This window comes from Lutra lutra, chromosome 7, assembly GCF_902655055.1.
Source record: "Lutra lutra chromosome 7, mLutLut1.2, whole genome shotgun sequence".
Taxonomy (NCBI): Eukaryota; Metazoa; Chordata; class Mammalia; order Carnivora; family Mustelidae; genus Lutra; species Lutra lutra.
The window spans coordinates 21,040,760-21,063,030 of NC_062284.1; the positions used below are offsets into that span (position 1 = coordinate 21,040,760).

Genomic DNA, 22,271 nt, shown 5'->3' on the forward strand with positions numbered 1-22,271 from the left:
GTAACAAGGAATGATGTCTTCAACTGGGTCCACCTGGGCCCAAGAACACCTAACCTCAGAACTGCAAGATGTGGTTTATCAGGTGCAAGCATGATAAAACTCTTGGAAATTTCTGCAGATGGAAACTTAGTACAAGAGAAGAATTATATATTGCTGTATTACTAGCTCCAACACAAGGATGTGGCAGTCCTACTCTGGGCTGCATAAGGTGTTAATTTGGGAGCACTACTCTTTTAAAAGGATATGGGATGGCATGGACCATATCTGGAAGAGGAAATTCCTCTTTGGAACCTTAAATACAGGTTAAATGATCACTTGCTGGGGATGTTGTTCATAATATTCCTTTATTATCCATGTAATGCCCATGGGGTCTGTACTGATGTTCCCTCTTTCATTTGTGATACCAATATTCTTCGTTAGCTTGGCTAGAGGCTTATTAATTTTATTGATCTTTCCAAATAACTAGAGTTTGGTTTTGTTGACTTTCTCTATTGATCTCCTGTTTTCAATGTTATTGATTTGTGATTTAATTTTTATTCTAATATAAGCTTTCAATGCTAGAAATTTCCCTCTAAGCAGTGATTTGCTGCATCCCACACATTTTGGTAAGTTGTATTTTCATTTTCATTTAGTTGCAAATATTTTAAAATTTGCTGTGAGACTTCTTTGATCTATATGCTATTTAGAAGTATGATGAGTAAACTTGGGAAAATATTTTTTTTAAAATCCATTTGACAGACAAAGATCACAAGTAGGCAGAGAGGCAGGCAGAGAGAGAGAGAAGAAGCAGGCTCTCCGCTGAGCAGAGAGCCCGATTCGGAGCTTGATCCCAGGACCCTGGGATAATGACCTGAGCCGAAGGCAGAGGCTTTAACCCACTAAGCTACCCAGGCACCCCAGGAAAATATGTTTAACCTCTTGGGAGCATCAGCTTTTTCCCAAATTCTAAATGAGGACAATCAGATCTATTTCAGAGTTCTGAAGGCTGTAATGCTCATGTATGTGAACACATGGGGCAAAACACAGTGTATAATCTAAACATCAGGTATTATCACCAATTGCTGCTTTGAATTTAAGATTCTAGTTCATGTGTTTTACCAAGGGCAAGCCTTTGCCTATAGATGGAAGCCAAATGAATAGTTCTCATCCTGAAAAATAAGCAGACATTTCTTTCTGTTTCAGAAATCTCAGGGAGGCTGGCCAAGATTTGTAGATTTTTGTCTTTAAAATGGACAGTGGTCTAGAGGTCCCCAAACCTTTTGCTCATGGATGCTCAGACTGAGTTGGGCCTATTTCCTTAAAAAAATTGCTAGCCCAAGTTTTTGTGACTCAGTATAAATAAATTACCTTGTTATATGTTCATATCAAACACTATTCTCTCTCTCTTTGCCGTTGTTGTTTTTGATAAAACCTTTTCACAAAGAATTTTGTTGGGGAAGTTGTGATTTTTGTACTTAAAAAAATATAGGTAGAAGAATATTAACAAGTAAAATATAACGAATAAGACCCGAGATTGCTTTGTCGTGAACTAATTATCAAGGCCAGCCCACCATGAGTTCTCTGTTGTGTCAAGAATTCCAGAAAAAATATAGATTCACAGCCACATAGTTAATCGAGTGCTTCAACCACTAAAGGAAGATTTTGGAGAACATATACTGCATTGTGGGGAGACAGAAGGATTTTTGGTTCCAAGTTATAGTCTTAATCACGTCTCCTGCTTGTCCATGGAAATGACTTGCAAAAGACTATGATAAAGAAAAATCTATAGGGGCGCCTGGGTGGCTCAGTGGGTTAAAGCCTCTGCCTTCGGCTCAGGTCATGATCTCAGGGTCCTGGGATCGAGCCCTGCATTGAGCTCTCTGCTCGGTGGGGAGCCTGCCTCCCCGCCTCTTTCTCTGCCTGTCTCTCTGCCTACTTGTGATCTCTGTCTGTCAAATAAATAAATAAAATCTTTAAAAAAAGAAAGAAAGAAAGAAAAATCTATTTCAAGAAGAGGCAGACAAGAGCTGTTAACAAATTTCTGGAAATACTGATGGGCAGTTAAAATCATGGAGAGGAAGCTGATGCCCAGAAGGACTAATGTGGAAGGAGCAGTAGAGGTGGGACCAGGTTTTTAAAGAGTAAGAGTTAGTGCTGGGTGGAAAGCATGGTGATTAGTGGAAGGACTGTCTACAGAGCAGGGGACCACGCATCCCGTCTTGTGTGGCAGGCTACCAGCCCAGCGGGCAGGTGCAGAATGACGGCATTCCTGAGCTTCATCCCCAGGCAGAGACTGTAGAACAGCTAGCTGCTCAAGAATTGGAAGGACCTGCTTAAAGAGGCCTGGCGCTTCACTGGTCTGTTCCAGTCTGCACATGGCAAAGCAAAGCTGTTCAGTGATAAAGTAGGCTTCCTACACTAGCCTCATCCCTCGCTCTGAAATGAGGATGGACAGGCCAGGATCTGCAATAGAAAAAGACGAGACGAACTTAATGGGAGCAGCTGACCGGGGAGAAAAATAGAGATAATTGAGGGAACAGAAGAGGACTTTAAAAAATCCAATTTGTATCTTCAGGGATTGCATTCATGAGATGAAAATAGGCTGGCATGAAAATGGAACCAGCAGGAAGTAGGAAAGCCTAGAGTTGTTTACGACAGGTTCTCATTCTGTATACACACCCCCACAACCCCCACACATACAATCATATTGCACACACAAACACCCTCTTACACACTACACATAGCACACACACACACACAGATACCATAGGTATATACCACACACATGCACACACACTAAACCATGCATGTGCATACATCATATACCCCCTCACACATAACACATACCCATATACATGCTACACAGACACACAGACCCTACACCCCAAAGACCACACACATACACACACACACGCGCGCGCGTGCGCGCACACACACACACACACACACACACACGATTCTCTAGGCCTCCAGGATACCACAGAACAGAATTTTTAAAAAAAGAAAAGAAAAACAATGCTGTCCATACAATCATTGTATTTAATTTTAATGGGCTCTTTTCTTTCTTTTCCTTGAAAAGGGTAAGCCCCACTTCTCACTAGCAAAGATAAAATATTTACTGTTCATTTCTTCAAGAGCATTGGTTTGAATCTATAATTACAGCTAGTAGCTCTTCTGGCTGGTACTTTGAAGTTCAATAGCAACATCTCCTAATGATCCTAATGGATTACACATTGGATCATCAGAAACCCCAGATAATTTCCTAAGATCTGTGTCACGAGGGAGAACATACTGATCTATCGTCTGTACAAGGTCAAGGTAAATGGTAGAAAACGAAAAACACTTATTTTCACCGGCCAGCGGGGCCCAAACACAAAGATCTGACTTCGTGCTATGTCCACGCGGTTCCAAGCCAGTGCCAAGCTCAGCTGGTCTGGAGCAGAAGCATTGGTTCCTGGAAAGGCAAGAAACGAGGCTCTTCTCACTCGGTGCCTGGACCGTCCTGGTTTGGCTGGTGCTGGGCGGTTAGCATGGGCTTCCCGGGGTTGACGCCCACCCCCCAGAAACCAAGCACTCCTGTCTTTTCTCTTGCCCCTGAGTGTCTACTCAAGCCCCAAAGCTAAGAACTTCCTATTCTCACAGAATTGCCTGAGAGGAGGTTGGAGGCAACCTCTTTCCGTACCTACTTGGCTTGGTCTCCCTGGAAGGGACGGAGGAGGCACCTGGTGACCCCAGGACCCTCATCTGCAAGAGGCATCTGTCAGGCCAGGGCAAGGGGTGCTGTCCCTTCAAGCCAAATGTGAGTATAGGCCAAGAGCAACAGCCCCCAGCTGCAGGGAGACCAGCATAGGACTACTGGGCAGCTGGCCGAATGGTGACATTCTCCTCTCTTATCCCTGCCCCCTTATGGCCCCAGAGTAACCAAGAGGCTGGGAGGAAATGTGTGTCCTGGGAGTGACCCCAAGTGTGGCCAGGTTGCAGCCTATCATTAGGAGTGGGATGGGGAAATTGAACACAACACTGTGGGATGCAGTGATAACAAATGAAAAATGGTTCGTGGTCACCTCTATGACGAAATCCTTAATGACAGACAAATAGAAACTGGTCTGACTTCAGCCATCACAGGCCACTGGGACCCACAGAAAACACCCCTTCCCGGGAAACCCATCGTGAACCTGGTCGTTCCCCATGGCTTCACACTGAGATAACTCTAGGCAGCCTCATGGGCTCGGGAGCCTATCACCAATAGACACAGTTCCTGGCAGAAGAGGGAGAGGGGTTTCTGACCATGAGCAAAGCCCCAGGTGAGGCCAGCACCAAGAGGCCAGGAGTCGCTGATTCCTGAGAGCTCACCTTTCAACAGGGCAGTTAAAATTGCCATCTCGATGTCTTGCTGACCCTCGGCACCCATTCTAAACACGGTGACCTGAAAACGAGTTAATCATGAGAAGACTAGGTAAAGTCAAGCTGCAATTGAGAGGGCGAATCGGGGTGTTTTTGAAAAAGGACCATAGAGCCTGACATGGGATGCAATGATTCAGAAAGTGCATCAATTTTAAACCAGGTGCCTTTCATTTCCATGAGGGACAACCTTGCTCATCCAGGCTCTGAGTCCTTGCCTGGGTCCCTGTTTTATTATTTTACCCAATCTGCTTCAACACCCCCGGAGAGGAAAGAGCTCATTCAGGATCTATGCACTCCATTATCTAAATCACAATTGGAGATGACACAATCATTTCCACTCAGAAATGTGCCCTATTCATAGGAAATTTGTAGATTTAGAATTTTGTGCATATTCCTCTACCAGCATTATTAGGGAGGGCAAGGAGTGGGAAATAATTACTGTATTTGGAAAGTGAAGGGACAGAATTTTGTAAGCACACCTAAAAGGGTGTGTTTGTCACTCCTCAAGACTTGACATACAATTAATGTCATGAGCCTCAGAACTGGCGTGATGTGGCATGGGATCACCTGATGTTTGCCAGGATCTGAAAGCACCCCAGTCCCTCATTTGTGCATGCGTACTCTGCTTCCATCACGTGGGCCTAACGGCTAATTTGGTAGGGATTTGTAAACTGACCCTTGGCAAAGCCTGAACTAAAATATGAGCGAGTCCATCACGCACACATGGGCAGAATTAGCAAGGAAACATAATTCTCTCTGCGGAGCTGGTTTGGACATAAACTGAAGACACTTACAAGTTCTTTCTTTTTCATGCACTCCATTATAATTGCAAACAGCTGATGCGATTGTGTCTTGTTGTAATTAAATGTTTTCTGAATGGTAACTAGAAGCTGATCCTTGAGGGATTCATTTATTACCCTGTTCGAAGGAAATGCGAAAGAGAAGAAAACAGCACGAGTTAAATCTGTACGTGAATAGATCAGAGAACTCTAGGTTGGTCTGGTGTCTTTGACTTGAAACTTTACCATTGGAGGCTATCCCAGGCTGGGAGACAAAAGGGGACCGCAGTCAAAAACTGCATTCACACGTGTCCTAAATTCCAGGCTCGCTGAAAACCTTATAAGGGAAAATGATGTTGGAAGGGAGCATATTCCCCCAGAGAAAGAATTCCGTAAGAAACATCATGCCCTTGATGGCTCCCTCACATGCTGACCTCAGAAAATGGGAGAAAGCTAGTAAATCTTCATTATTTAGCATCTTTGGAATGGCTCAATGTATCACTTACAGTTTTCTTCTTGGTCTAACAAGAAGGCAGTTAAAAACCCACCCTCTGCAACAGGTCAGAAATCCTACCCTCCGTCTTCACAGTACTTGTGTGCAAAAGACAGAATGTCCGACGCTCGTCCACTGCCATCACAAATGACCACGGGGACTGGAGGGTCTTCTCGGAGATATTCCAAGACAATGGAAACCACATTAGGGCCTCCTTCTACCACCAGGCCCACGAGGGGCACACCCTGCCCCAATCCTGCAACATAAAATACATTCATCATAGAGACCAGTCATAGAGATCAGTCATGGCGCAGATTACCTGGGAGGGCAAACTCGGGCCACCATCATTAGCCTGGCAGGGACTAACTTGTTCCCCGAGTCCTCCATCTATCTCCGTCAGATAATAGGACTCTTCAGAAACTCAGTAGGAGCAGGCTAACTTCTGGAGGCAGAACCAACAGAGTGAACTCTGGAAGAATTCAAGAACTCGAGATTTCTGGAGAGGGAAGACAGTGGAGGTGGAGAAGCCACTGAGACACATTTGTTTTCTTGACAATTTCACCCCGGGCTGGGCAGGACAGGTCATACACTGAGCATGTTTCACCTAGTGTCCCTTGGTTGTGATGGGAGTTACTTGATGAGCATTTTAATGCATGGCAAGTAGGAGAAATGTCCTTCGTCTCATCATTCTGAAGGCCTTCAGAGAAAATCTGCTAGCATAGGAGGAGGAAATCTAAAAATTTCAAGTGGCTGAATTCAGAGTTTTGGGTTTGCTTCCATGATGCACCTCTATAGCCAGGGACTCTTAAAAATTTTTTTTGAACACGCTTGTCTTCTCCTACCAGGGTAATCTCCGTTAAGTTCATTTCAGCGAATATGCACTGAGGGTCTGCCTGGTGCCAGGCCCTGGCCAACAGATACTGGAAAAAATGGATCAAGACGATGTGGATCCTGCCTGAGATTTGCAACCCAAGCAAGTCTTGGGATTCCAGATTCTCAGGAATAGTGTAGCCAAATCACTTTATTTTCTATAAACAGTGTAAAATTGGTTCTTCTTGGTTGAGGCTGGACTCCCCGAAGCTCCAAACTGTGAGAGATGACAACTGAGCACCCCTTTGCTGTCCCTGCCCCACTCAGAGCCCTAGGCAAAGGATGACAAAGGGAAGCCCACAAGTCACATGGACAGATGCAGTTGGGTAGCGTGAAAACTTACAAGTCCGAGACAATGACAAATGTGAGAACAAAAAAATCAGTTATCAAGCAGTTTATCAATGGAGATTTGAATCTTGGAAATCCACAGTCCCCTTAGCAGGCAAGCATTTTAACTGCTTGTGCCATTCTATAGCCCCTTCATTAGCCTTGATGATGACTATTTCCAGGACTTAGACTGGCTTTCACAAAAATCTTATCAGTAATGGTAAAAACAAAATACTCTTTAAAATCTCTTCATCATATTTTGGCAGTAAGAACTGCTGGAGTATGAACATGTTCCAAGAGATGACACCAGTTATTTTCATTCTAACTGGTATTGTTTCATCTGGTTGTGGTTTGCTCCTTTCTCTTGAGCTTGACCTCACCAACCTCCCCTGGGCAGCAGCTCCGCGGCAAGCCATGCCATCTGGACCAGCACCGGTGGAGCCATGGGGGAGCAGATGTCCTACAACCGTATCTTAGTTTGGGGGATAGACCCAGAGCTATAGAGCTATTTAATGTAACGATCACACTAACCCTTACTTGATGGAAGAAATCCGACCTACATCTTGGAGTGAGAAGCTTTCTTCCTGTTCAGACATTAAGCAAATAACTATAGTAATTACAGTGGAAAACGTGGTGGGCAATGCCATCACCATGACAACCGCCACAGGGCTGTTTCTTGCACCATCCCTCCCAGTGAACCTGGGGCAGAACATCGCCACACAGCTCAGTGAGTGTGAGATTAGGTAGGTGGCCAGGGTGAGGGGGCTGGAACAAGTCTGTTGATCTGTTGTTCAGTGGATCTAATGAGAATCAAGGTGAAAGCTCTCAACACCCTGGGGAAGTTTCCTTTTCAGCCCAGGTTTCACAGCAGCCGTGGCAGCCCAGCACCCATGGCCTTCGCTGGAACTTACTTGTGTTAATCTTCTGCAGAGAGATGTGCTTCTCCAGCTGCCTCCGCAGCTTCACCTCTGCACCGTATTTGCCCAGGGTGCCGTTGTCAGCCAGGATGAAGTGAGTGTGCGAGTTGTTGAGCAATGAAAGCTTGCTGAGGGGGTTGGACATGGTCTGGTACACTCTTGTTACCTGGCAAAATGCACAACACAGATCAGAGCTGCAGAACTCAGACATGAAGACTAACGGGGGAAGCAGGTAGAATTCAGATGTATCCTCAAGGTTACAAGTGCATGATCCACTTATAGAACATTGTTGGAATAATAAAATTATAGAGATAAGGGGCAGATTCGTGGCTGCCAGGGGTTAAGGAGGTAGGAGGGGTGGGAAGGAATTAGGTATGGATGTTAAAGGGCAACATGAGTGATCCTAGTGGGGATGGAAATGTGCTACATCTTGTCTGTATCCATGTCAATATCCTGGGTGTGATACTGTACCGTAGTTTTGCAAGATGGTACCATTGGGGAAGGGGGGTTGGCATATGGGACCTCTATTATTTCTTGCAACTGCAGGGAATCCACAATTATCTCAAAATAAAGACTGATTTTAAAAAATTACCAATATCTGGGGAGGAAACACTTACATCCTTTCCAACCAGGTCTTCCTTATTCTCCACGATGCCCCATGGAGCGATTCCTATAGCACAAACCCGACCTCTGGACTTGGAGGAGTGGTCTTTTAAGGCATCCCCTACATGGCTGATAACACCTGTAAGCAGCCATGAATCATATTTTTAGGCCCAATACCTCCCATCACACCATTAGTTATGAACTTTAGGGGTCCCTTCTCTGAGCCACTCCATTCCCTATGGAATAGGGTTGAAGCATATAGATCTTCATCATTAAAAGGAAGTACGCTGAAAGTCCAAGCTCATAATAATTAGTCATTCAGCATTAGCTCCTAGAAAAGGGAAATCAAAAACCCAAAACTAGAGCAATGGTGCATGGACTTCCTTTATAAATTTCTGGGACATAAAGAGGGAAGTAAGTGGGGGTGCCTTGGAAGTCACTGGGCGCATTTAGCTGAAGTTGAGTCAGACTGCCTGGCGTGTCCCTAACCTCTCCCTGCCTCAGTTTCCTCTCCCATAGGACAGTGGAAAGGATTGTCAGGGGTCCTCAGTGAAAATGAGGCTTGTACAGGGCTTGGTTCAAGGAATGACGTTGTGGGTGCTGGAAAAGTTGACCATTACTGCTATCATATCAAAATAACAAACAAGCTACTGGGTAAAGATTTCACTTCTGTCATAAATATTGTCTGGTTGCAATGCATTTTGTTTTTTGACCTTAATTATTCAGAAGCTCTTTGGGAACCACCATGAGTTCTGGGTTTGTATGTTTGTTGCAAGGGAATGAGGTTGTTCTTACCGGTACTGACGCCCCCAGTGAAGATCCAGGCCCCAGTGGTCATGGCGGCCTTGATCAGACCTTTCCCAAAGACCTGTTTCAGCTTGGGCTGCATCTCAAAGTTCTGGAGGCCTCCATGCACAGATATTAAGAGCTTGGGGAGTTCCAGCTGCCAGTCTTTCACCATAAGATGAAGCAGTGAATCTGGCTTGGTGTCATAGGATACTCGGATATACTGTAAAAGAGTATGTGACACTCAGGACCATTCCTGGTTTTCCTCTCATATCACAGGGAAACAGCGCTACCACTCTTGTCCCGAGCAAAAGCTGTCTTGGCTTTCTGTTCCTCTGTATGAGTCTGTGGCCAAGTGAGGGAAGGGAACTTTGGAAGCGCTGCCAGATTTTAGCAAATAAAAATACAGGACTCTCAGTTAAATTTGAATTTCATGTGAACATTGAAAAATGTTTTATTGTAAGTATGACTTCATGCCATATTTGGGACATACTTATACTAAAAAGTTATGTGGTTCATCTGAAATTCACATAGAACTGGCTGTCCTGTGTTTTACCTGGCAAACCCTTAATCTTAAAAAAATCAATTCTAAAGCTGGCTCAGCTAGAACCATGGCTCCAGAGGTTGGACAGAGCAATGTTGAGGGAGCAGTCTTCTGGCCGCACTGAGTGGGTGCTGAGAATGGGGATCCTGGGCCAGCCTCTGGACTTGACTTTCCCCCCAAGGAAAGGAAGAGGTTAATGGTCAGATATCTGCCTTGGCCCCTATGAACCACTTCTTTGTGTCCATGCCAACGTGTAGGGTGCCATTCCAGAAGTCCCTATTTTGTGCTATTTGGAATACAAATGCATTTTATTTGCACAATGACGTTGGGCCAGTGGAATAAAATGAAATTGCAAAAATGATCTGACTGGGCATGTGGGAGTATTATTCAGAATTAGCTGAAAGGAATCACAGTGCTAATGCCTCCCCTCTCTGGCAGGGCTCATCAGAAAGGCAGAGGGCACTCCCTGTTTACACGCAAATGTGAAAGACCTCAGTCTTCTTGGGCCAACTGAATGCAGGCCCAGGGAGGCTGTGGTCGGACTTCAGAGGGAACCATTTCCAGACACTCCTAACCCATTTAAGCGGGGTGGGGCTTGAAGGTCCACAGTCATAAAAAACAAAACCAAACCCCAAACAACCCCAAAAAACAAATAGCGTAATTTCTCACTCATCACTGGAGATAGAGTGATGAGTATGGTTGCATACTTGGGCTGGAGCATAATTTGTGGATTCACAACTCTGGTATGAATTTAGTGACACTACTTGTTTTTTGGGGGGGGGGGGGTTGGTGTTTTTTTTTTTTTTTTTTTTGTTTTTGTTTTTAGAATAGCACTCAGTTTCCAAATCTCATGACTAAAAAGTTGAGTGTGCAGATATATTTCTTGCCTTTGCAATGAAATATCTAGGAAGACTGAGCCACGCTCTTGAAAGAAGACCCAGGTGTCTGCCATCTGGGGGTCTGGGAGGCTGTGCCTCTGATGGAGACTGTGGGCTCCCTTCCAAAGGCCTCTCTTACCATGGCTTTATTGGAGTATCCTCCACCCTGGAATTCAAGAGCTCCATAGGAATCTGTTGGGTAGCTCTGGGTGTGTTTGCTGACAGACCATTTTTCAGGCTGAGTCTCCACCTGTTTATTTTCCTCTTCATTATTGCCAGATGTTACGCTTGGCAGAGGGGGGATATGCTGGTTGGTGAACTGGCCACAGCAACACCTGAAAACAAAGGTAAAACAGAGTCTTTCCATAACATTTTCCTCCTTACGATGAGTTCATCTAAACAGAAGGGTAGCATCCAAACAGGGGCAGACTAACACCTTACCTGGGGTTTGTAGGGGTAGAAATGCTCCTTATGATGGCCGTTTCCAGATAACCAACATATATCTATTTATATACCAGTCCATTTAAAATCCATCAGATGGCTGCCCTTCTTTACCGAACATATTTATCTCTTTCTGATGTCTTGAAAATATCAATATAGGCATCAATTGTTGGACATTCTGTGACAAAGTATAACATGCCCTCCAGATATGGAGTTGACCTTCCAGGATTCTTCAATATTATTGAATTCTTCTGTTGCTTCATAAAACACTTCTCTACGTAAGTCACATTGAGAATATATTTCTTTTGCTGCTTATACTTTCATTATCGTATTTAAGAATATTTTGTTAAATCCAAAGTCATGAAGATTTGCCCCTATGTTTTTGTCTAAGAACTTTATAGCTTTAGCCCCTACATTTAGATTTTTGATAGTTTTGAGCTCATTTTTATATATGGTGTGAGGTGGGGGATAACTACGTTCTTTTGCATCTTGACATCCCGTTGTTTCTGTACCATGTGATGAATAGGCTGTTCCTTCTTCATTTGCTTTGGCCACCTTGCTGAAACATTGATTGTCCATAGTTGCTCGGATATGTTTGGACTCTCAATTCTATTCCATTGGTCTGTATGTCTACCCTTATGTCACTACCACACTGGCTTAATGACTGTAGCTTTGTAGTAAGTTTGGAAATCAAGTAGAGTAAGTTCTCCTACTTTGTTCTTTTTCAAATAAGGTTGTCTGGGCTATTCTGCATCCCTTGCAATTACCTATCAACTGGCTTGTCAATTTCTGCAAAGAAGTAAGCTGTAGATCCTCTTGTGAATATTGCCATCTTAACAATATTAACCTGTTCTGACCCATGAATGCGGGCAATTTTTTTTCCAATTATTTAGATCTTTGTTAATTTCTTTCAACACTGTTCGTACTTTTCAAAGTAGAGGTTTTGCACTTCTTTTGTAAGTTGATTCCTAAGTACCTTATCTTTTATTTATTTTTAATTTTAAAAAAAATTTTAGGTAGGCTCTGTGTCCAGCGTGGAGCCCAAGGTGGGGCTTGAACTCACAACCCTGAGATCAAGACCTGAGCTGAGATCAAGAGTCCAAAGCTTAACCAATTCAGCCACCCAGGCACCCCAGTATCTTATTTCTTTTGATGATATTATAAATGAAATTGTTTTGCTAGTTTCACTTTCCTATTATTCATTGCAAATACATAGAAATACATATGATTTTTGTGTATTGATTTTTTTTTACACTGTGACTTTACTGAACTTGCTTATAAGGTACAATAGTTTTTTTTTTTTTTTTGATGATTCCTTAGGAGTTATTATATATAACATTATGTCAACAGCCAATAAAGATAGCTTTACTTCTCCCTTTCCACTACAGATGCCCTTTATTTCTTTCTCTGAATTACCTTGGCTAGGACCTCTAGTACAATTTTGAATAGAAGTGGTGAGAGTGGACATCCTTGTCTTGTCTCTGATAGTAGGAGCAAAGCATCCAATCTTGCACCATTGAATATGATGTTAACCGTGGATTTTCATAGATGTCCTTTATTAGACTGAAGGAGTTCTACTCCTATTTCCTAGGACTTCTTTTTTTAAAGGAAAAAAGGGGTTGGACTTTGTCAAATGTTTTTTCGTTGTCAGTTGAGATGATTGTGTGACTTTTGTTATTTATTCTATTGGTGCGATGTATTGCATTAGTTGATTTTCTGGTGTGAAACCAACCTTGCGTCCCTGGGATAAATCCCAGTTGATTATGGTGTATAATTCTGTTTTATATTTCTCTATATTTGGTTTGATAGTATTTGTTCAGGATTTCTGCATCTGTACTCACAGAAGATGCCATCATATAGTTTTCCTTTCTTGTGATGTCTTTGTCTGGTCTTAAAATCGAGGTAGTATTGACTTCATGAAACTGAAAACTGAGCTGGGGAGTGTTATCTAATCTTCTATTTTTTTAATTTTTTAGTGAGAAATTAGTATTAATTCTTTTCTTTTTAAAAAAAATTATTTTATTTTTTTTTCAGTGTTCCAAAATTCACTGGTTATGCCCCACACCCAGTGCTCCATGCAATACATGCCCTACTTAATACCCACCACCAGGCTCACCCAACCCCCCCCTCCAAAACCCTCAGTTTGTTTCTCAGAGTCCAAGGTCTCTCATGGTTTTTCTCCCCCTCCAATTTCCCTCCACTCACTTCTCCTTTCCATCTCCCAATGTCTCCCGTGTTATTCCTTATGCTCCATAAGTAAGTGAAACCATATGATAATTGACTCTCTCTGCTTGACTTATTTCCCTCAGCATAATCTCCTCCAGTCCCGTCCATGTTGATACAAAAGTTGGATATTCATCCTTTCTGATGGAGGCATAATACTCCATTGTATATATGGACCACATCTTCCTTATCCATTTGTCCATTGAAGGGCATCTTGGTTCTTTCCACAGTTTGGTGACTGTGGCCATTGCTGCTATGAACATTGGGATACATATGGCCCTTCTTTTCACTCCATCTGTATCTTTGGGGTAAATACCCTGTAGTGCAATTGCAGGATCAAGGGTATCTCTATTTTTAAATTTTTAAGGAATTTCCACACTGTTTTCCAAAGTGGCTGCACCAACTTGCATTCCCACCAGCAGTGTAAGAGGGTCCCCTTTCTCCACATCCTCTCCAACACTTGTTGTTTACTGTCCTGTTGACTTTGACCATTCTAACTGGTGTAAGGTGGTATCTCAATGTGGTTTTGATTTGAATCTCCCTGATGGCTAATGGTGATTAACATTTTTTCATGTGTCTGTTAGCCATTTGTATGTCTTCTTTGGAGAAGTATCTGTTCACATCTTCTGACCATTTTTTTGATGTGATTATCTGTTTTTTGAGTGTTGAGTTTGAGGAGTTCTTTATAGATCTTGGATATGAGTCCTTTGTCTATAGTGTCATTTATGAGTATCCTCTCCCATTCCATGGGTTGCCTCTTTGTTTTGTTGACTGTTTCCTTTGCTGTGCAGAAGCTTTGATTTTGATAAAGTCCCAAAAGTTCATTTTCTCTTTTGTTTCCTTTGCCTTGGGAGACATATCTTGAAAGAAATTGCTATGGCCGATGTTGAAGAGGTTACTGCCTATGTTAAATATTTGGTAAAAGTCATCATAAAAATTTTTTAAAGAGATTTTATTTACTTGTTTGACAGAGGGGTGGAGAGAGAGAACATAAGTAGGCAGAGCAGCAGGCAGAGGGAGAGGGAGAAGCAGACTCCCCACCAAGCAGGGAGCCCGATGTGGGACTCCATCCCAGGATCCTGAGATCATGAGCCTAGCTAAAGGCAGCCACTTAACTGACTGAGCCATCCAGGCGCCCCACTTTGTGGGTAATTTTTGATACTAATCCTATGCCTTCATTTCTTTCTTTCTTTTTTTAAAGATTTTATTTTATTTATTTGACAGACAGAGATCATAAGTAGGCAGAGAAGCAGGCAGAGAGAGGAGGAAGCAGGCTCCTTGCTGAGCAGAGAGCCCGATGCAGGTCTCAATCCCAGGACCCTGGAATCATGACCTGAGCCGAAGGCAGAGGCTTTAACCCCCTAGCCACCCAGATGCCCCCTATGCCTTCATTTCTTATAGGTCTATTCAGATTGTGTTGTTCTTCTTGAATTAGTCTGGTAGTTTGTGTCTTTCTTGGAATTTGATAGTAAGATTGGTAAGTAATGCCCTTTTATTTCTGATTCTAGTAATTTGAATTTGTTCTCTTTGTTTCTTCATTGAGTTAGTTAAAGGTTTGTGAATTCTGTTGATCTTTTCCAAGAACTACCTTTTGATTTCATTGATTTTTCTCTATTGTTTCAAAATTTTCTATTTTTTTAACTTCCATTTTATTCTTTATCATTTCCTTCTGCTTCCCTAAGATTTAGTTTGCTCTTACTAAGCCCAGAGGGGGAAGGGGTGGAGCTGTCTTGGTTCAAATACCAGACTGTAGCCCTTCTTACTGAATTTTTGTTGGTGTTTTTGCATAGATATTTCTTTATTTCCTATTGCCCTTTGGGACCATTTCCAGGGACTGTTAAATGGTTGTTTATTCATTCCAGGTTTTTGTTTTTTTGTTTTTGTTTTTTGTTTTTTGTTTTGTTTTGTTTTGTTTTTTCAGGGTGCATTTTTTTTTATTTGTTTGCCTCAGGGAAGAGTAGAAGCAGGTTTTCAGGAGGAAGAGAGACATATTTTCCTCACAGGGTAGCTCCCTGAAATGTTTGTGGAATTTTGCCAAAAAATATTAAGGCTCAGGTAAAACCCAGCCTGAGTTGTTCCAACTCTGAGGATTCAGTGTTTTGGGTTCTAGTTTGAATCCTTTGAAAAGACATATAAACCTTTCAGTTTTAACTGCAAAATGAGGGAAACAAAGCACTTTTTTCCTCATAGATGTTTAAAAACAATCTGAGGGGTTTGAAGTGGCGAGGGGGTGGGAGGTTGGGGGAACCAGGTGGTGGGTATTAGAGAGGGCACGGATTGCATGGGGCACTGGGTGTGGTGCAAACACAAGGAATACTGTTATGCTGAAAATAAATAAATTTTTTAAAAAATTTAAAAAAAGAATTAAAAAAAAAATATAGAAAAGTAACTCAGAAAAATTAAACCAAAATATCCAATAACATATTAACTAACTAAAAATAGCCAAAGATATTTGATCAAAGAAATACAAATATGAGCTATCTTTTCCCACTGATTTCTAAATTCTAAATTTTTCCAACAGTATTTGTATATGTAAAAATGTTATTTTGTGTATAAATATTATAGGCCCTCTGAAAGAAATTATGCAAAATGTATCAGAAGTCTTTAAAAAGTGAATATGTTATGACCTACCAATTCTATGTCAAGAAATTGATTCAAAGGAATTAATCAAACAGGTATGTGAAGTGTGTAAAAATTGTGAACAAAGTTATTTACTATGACACTGTTAATAAAACCAAACTTGGAGACATTCTGCATATTTACCAAGATTAGTTAAAAATGTAACAGAACACTATGCAGCCATTAAAAATATAATTTGTTGCCTAGGAATCATATATGAGATGATATATTAAGTGAGAGATACGGTATCTTTTTTTTTTTTTTAAGCCCGTGCTAGAGAATGCATCCAACTCACAGAAGAGTCTCATGTGTGAGACCCTGAGGCCCTTTCTGCTTCTTCTGCTGCCCAGCCACTTGGCTGTGTGGGGCATTGCAATGCCAGGAAGGCTGGCATAGGTAGTTTCCTTCAAGGAGGTTCCAGGTGTCACTGAAATAAGGAGGGAAATTTATGTGCAACAGAAGGAAGACTTTTGTGATCTTTGGCATTGTCCCTTACAGCATATTTCTTGCCCTTGGGTTTAAGCAGGGAGGAAAATCTATGCGGTGGTGGAGGAAAGGACGGGCTTGGGGACATGACAGGGCTAGGGTTGAATGTGTCAAATTTGACCTACGTGATCTCTGAGAGTCTGTGCACTCTTTGTCAGTGATCCTACCTGCATGGGTTTCATATTGGGTGAACATATGGGTAAAACATCCCCCTCTGGCTCTCCAAACTCCACTCATAGCTATTGTCCTCAGAGATGGGAAGGTTTGGCTAAATTCATCTCCAGTCACTTTCACAGCTTTAGAAGACCTACTGCTTAATTTATAACAGATTCATTTCCATGTAAGTGAATGAAATTGACATTTTGTGTACAAAGTCTGCCTTTACACAGAGTTACATCTAGTTCACTTAACCGCTCAGAACTTTCCCGTGGTGGAAGTGCTTGTTTATCTAAATAACATTATGAATCTCTAACAAAAGGCCGTGAAGTTACCCTGGAAATCTGTCTAAAGCTATCAGCATCTTGTTCTCCTAAGACTAGGAGGAACACTGTCAGCCCATCTGGTTATGAGAGCTCACGTTAGATTAGGATGAGTGTCGGACGGCAATCTTTCCTGCATCTTAACAGAGAAGCTTCTTAGCTGAAGTATTCCATGGTTAATGCCTCCCATGGGGAATGGATTCTGACCATTCTTCTTGCATCGTACCCCCCCCCCCAACTTCACAAACACAAGAATAGTTTCTGGCACCTGGTAGACAAGTGCTGGTTTGGATAATGTCTTAGTTGTGACTTCCAATTTACCTGCTAGGGTCTTTAGTGCTGGGAATTACAAAGACACATTCTCTTTTGCAAAAGGTTTTTTCTATCCAAGCTTTCTGTCCCTGGAAGAGAAAGAAATGAAAATTATATTGATATCATCCCAAAGTCTAGTCGGATTTCTCTCTTTTACTTTTATAAAACCACAGTGCCACTAACAGAAGCCCAAAACATCTGCATAGATGGTGGAGGTAGCTCTTCAAGGATCTTAGCTTTGGTTCCTTTTCAGAGAAATGGCTTGGAAGTATGTATTCATGGTTTCCATAGGGTTGCAAAAAGTAATCTTTGCATGCAAATCAGTCTGCAAAGGAGGCATGATACCGCCCTGGAGTAAGCCAGTGCCTGGACAAGCCCTGGTGTGAAAGTGAGTTACTGGAGAAGCCAACCAACCAAGTCTGCAAGACTCTGGTCAAGATTTTGTTTTGCTGTCAAGAACGTCATCTTCTGTGGGTTTCTAGGCACCCACACACCATAGTAATTTTACAAGTGGGCTCTCTGGTGCTCAGATTCACTGCATATTATTTTTATAATTTAAAATATTGAAAGTTGTAAGGAAATGGACGCTCATATAACACAGTTGCTGCAGCTGGAAGTTGGTACAATATCTGTCAAGGGCAATTTGGCAATAATCTCAAAATTGCAAAGCATATACCTCTGGACATGTCAGCATTTTACTCTACCAATACGCCTGAACACATGCAAAATGCACACTATGCATCCACCATTTATAATATCCGAAGACTTGACATCACTTACTGTCTTCCAGTAGGGGATTGTTACCTGTGTTATGGAAGAGTCATTCATGGAATTCTCTGTGGCTATTAAAAAAAATAAAAAATACTTTCTCTGTGTCAACAGGGAAAGATCACCGAGCTGTAGTAAGTGAAAAAGCAAGACATGGGATAATCTCTAGGGTATTGTCATTCCATTACATAAGAAATATGTATATGGAAGTACTCTTGCTTGAAGGTAGACACAATATACTAGGAAGGGTTCACAAGAAGCAGCTAACACTGGTTGCTCCGGGAGGTGGGTGGATCCAGAAACCTGGGGGACATGGCGAAGAGGAGACACTCACAAATGGAGTGCTCTTTTAAATTCTTGAAAAAGATTTTATTTTTTTTTTTAAGATTTTATTCATTTTTTGACAGAGATCACAAATAGGCAGAGAGCAGGCAGAGAGGGAGAAGCAGACTCTCCACTGAGCAGAGAGGCCAACGTGGGCCTCCATCCCAGGACCCTGGGACCATGACCTGAGCCGAAGGCAGAGGCTTTAACCCACGGAGTCACCCAGGCGCCCCAAAAAGATTTTATTTTTTAACAGCCATTTTAGCATTATAACAAAATTGAAATGGAGGTAGAGAGAGTTCCCATATACTCCCTGTTCCCACACATGCACAGCCTCTGTCATTATCAGCACTGTCCATCAAGAGTGGTACGTGGTTTACCAAGGTTGAACCTACACTGACATTTCATAATTATACAAAGCCCATAGTTTACTGTAGGATTCACTCTTGGTGTCGTATACCCTATGGATTTGACAAATGTATAATGACACGTATCCACCATCACACTATCACACAGAGCAGTTTCACTGCCCTAAACATCCTCTGTGCTCTGTTTTTCATCCCTTCCTCCCCCCCTAGCCGAGACCCTGGTAACCACTCATCTTTTTACTGTCTTCACAGTTTTGCCCTTTCCAGAATGTGATACAGTTTGAATCCTATCTATGTAGCCTCTTCAGATTGGCCTCGTTCACTTACTAACATGAATTTAAGATTCCTCTATGCCTTTCTGTGGCTTGATAGCTCATTTCTTTTTACATGCTGAGGAAGATTTTATTGTCTGGATGAGCCACCGTTCACTGGAGCTGTTGGCTTCTGAGCTTAGGCAAATATGAATAAAGATGCAATAAACACATATGTGCATGTTTTTGGCTGGGCTTAAGTTTTTCCTTTTAAACTGTTGGGATATTTTCCCCTTAAAATTTTTGGGATTTCATCAAGATAAAAGGCTTCTGCACAGTAAAGGAAACAGTCAACAAAACAAAGAGGCAACCCATGGAATGGGAGAGGATACTCATAAATGACACTACAGACAAAGGACTAATATCTAAGATCCATAAAGAACTCCCCAAATTCAACACTCAAAAAACAGATAATCACATAAAAAATGGGCAGAAGACATGAACAGACACTTCTCCAAAGAAGACATACAAATGGCTAACAGACACATGAAAAAAATGTTCATCATCATTAGCCATCAGGGAGTTTCAAATCAAAACCACATTGAGATACCACCCTACACCAGTTAGAATGGTCAAAGTCAACAGGACAGTAAACAACAAGTGTTGGAGAGGATGTGGAGAAAAGGGAACCTTCTTACTCTGTTGGTGGAGATGCAAGTTGGTGCAGCCACTTTGGAAAACAGTGTGGAGGTTCCTTAAGAAATTAAAAATAAAGCTACCTATGACCCTGCAATTGCGCTACAGGGTATTTACCCCAAAGATACAGATGGAGTGAAAAGAAGGGCCATCTGTACTCCAATGTTCATAGCAGCAATGGCCACAGTCACCAAACTGTGGAAAGAACCAAGATGCCCTTCAACAGACAAATGGATAAGGAAGATGTGGTCCATATACACTATGGAGTATTATGCCTCCATCAGAAAGGATGAATACCCAACTTTTGTATCAACATGGACAGGACTGGAGGAGATTATGCTGAGGGAAATAAGTCAAGCAGAGAGCGTCAATTATCATATAGTTTCACTTACTTGTGAAGCATAAGGAATAACATGGAGGACATTAGGAGAAGGAAAGGAAAAGTGCATTGGGGGAAATTGGAAGGGGAGATGAAGCATGAGAGACTGTGGACTCTGAGAAACAAACTGAGGGTTTTGGAGGGGAGGGGGATGGGGGTTAGGTGAGCCTGGTGGTGGGTATTAAGAAGGGCACGTTTTTGCATGGAATACCAGGTGTGGTGCATAAACAATGAATCTTGGAACAGTGAATAAATAAAATAAAATTTAAAAAGAAATATGAGAAATTCCATCATAAAGTCATAAAAAATTTTAATTACATAAATGTATAAACTATTTAAAAATAGAAAAAGTTTGCCTGTAATGCAAAAGTCAAATAAAACAAGTTTTTAAGAAGAGAAAAGCCCTAGGTGCTGTCATTTTTCATTTGCCAACCTCTTATTCCTCTACGTCCATTTGTTGAACATGTGTTTTGTACAAGGTGCTATGTTGAGTGCTTGGGGACTTCCAGGGCAGGCTGGGTCACCAGCCCCCAGCAGTGCTGTACTGTGTGGCGCCTGCACACACTGAAGGATGTTGGCAGCACAGGGTGGCTTGCTGGAGCCCAGGGAGGCAGGATGCAAACCTGTCTCCTTTATTGGGGAGCCAGCATCATTCTCTGTATCTCCCTTAGGCCTGGCTCAATGCGAGTTGTGCTATTTGTGTATGTGCTTGTGTGTGCTTGTGTGATGTGTTTGTGAGTGTGTAGGATGTATGTGTGGTGTATGAGTGTGGAGTGTATGGGATATAGGTACATGTGTGGTGTGATGTGTGCACATGTGTGGTAGCGTGTGTGTGAGTGGGTGTGATATGTGCAGTGCGTATACGTGTGTGATGTGTGCAATGTAGGTGGTGTGTGTCATGCATGTGGCATGTGTGCTATGTGGCATGCGGTGTGTATGTAACATGAGTGTGTCTCTGATGTTGGGTCGGCAGGCACACGGGAATGCAGCCACCTAGCTTGTGAAACCTGGAAATCCTGAGCCAGACCTTGGAGAAACCATGGAAGCCAGAGCCTCATGTCCTTGGCCACCGTCCCACCGTCTCCAGGGAGCGTCGCAGTGTGACTGTGACCTGAAGGTCTGGTGGCCCTCACCCACCTGGGCAGCAATGCTGATTTAGGAGTTCCCTCGTGTCCATGGATGTCACCTCCTCAGAGGGGGACAACAACACCCACGTGTCACAGAGGCTCTCCCCAGTGAGGTCAAGTCAGGACCCAATGCCCCTTTTGTTGCTCTGCAGAGTCCTGGCCCCAGTCTTAGGCATGCAGAGACAGTCTGATCAGGGTTTTCATCCTTCTGGATGGACCCATGAGGCCCCAAGCCTTTCTGGGAAGATCGTAGAGTCAGCCGGTCACTTGGCTTCTTTATGAATAACAGGAAGGATTATAATTCAAAAACTTCCCTAGGGGCCTTCAAAAAAGCAACGCTGTATACCTTTCTCCCCAAATAATTTAATGACTGCTTGAAAACCACAGTCAATAAGGGGGAAGTGGCCACATCAGCCCAGGGGAGAAAGCTCGAGGTGGCAAGCCCTGTCCCCAATCCTTCTCGTGTGGAATGTTGTAATAATCCAGTGTGGAATAGCTAAGCAGAGCATTTGCTGTCTGGAGAGAAAATATGCTTCCCTTTTGCCTGACCTTCCTCACTTCCCAGATAAGGTGGGAGGGCACTCCCCACCCCCACCCCCCCACCTTTGAAATAGAGTCATAGTATTTGGACTATATGCCTTCAATTAAAGACAATAAGTGTTCTAACAAATATTGAATTCCCATGAGTAGGTTAGCTTTTCACAGAGACATAGGATAGCAATTCTGAAATTTCTTTCTGTGTATTCAAGGACAGAGCAAAGAAATCCGTACATTGTGTATAATAGGAGCTGGATTTCTCACTATTGGAGGATTACAAACGTGGAAGGTGGGGAAGGTTAGAACAAATCCCTGTAGCAGGAGATTGAAATTGAAATGATCAGTATGAACCCATGGTTTGTAATGTGTAGAGAGAGAAAAATTTATATAGGTATAGGTGCATGTGGTCCCTTTCTACACACACACACACACACACACACACACACACGATGAGTATATATAACATATTGTATTAGTTACCTATTGCTTAATATAACAAATTGATCCCAAACTTAGTAGCTTAAAACAATAAAATTTATTATCCCACAGTTTCTGTGGACCAGGAATTAGAGGAGGCTTAGCTGGGTGCTTCTGACTCTGTCTCTCTCAAGGATTCAATCAAGCCATGGGTTGGGGCTGTGATCTCATCTGAAGGAAATCCACTGGGGAGGACCCATGCCT

The 22,271-nt window shown here is 42.5% G+C and overlaps 1 protein-coding gene across 1 annotated transcript in view; it reads right to left on the reverse strand.

The window, feature by feature from the left end:
• Positions 1-22,271, reverse strand: part of TRPM1 (transient receptor potential cation channel subfamily M member 1) — a 98,660-nt gene that overhangs the window by 61,282 nt on the left and 15,107 nt on the right. Inside the window, 9 exon segments of the mRNA XM_047737024.1 lie at positions 3,333-3,433; positions 4,333-4,405; positions 5,178-5,301; positions 5,737-5,911; positions 7,764-7,935; positions 8,387-8,511; positions 9,168-9,381; positions 10,720-10,915; positions 17,150-17,229. Coding sequence (XP_047592980.1) covers positions 3,333-3,433; positions 4,333-4,405; positions 5,178-5,301; positions 5,737-5,911; positions 7,764-7,935; positions 8,387-8,511; positions 9,168-9,381; positions 10,720-10,915; positions 17,150-17,229 — 1,260 coding nt within the window.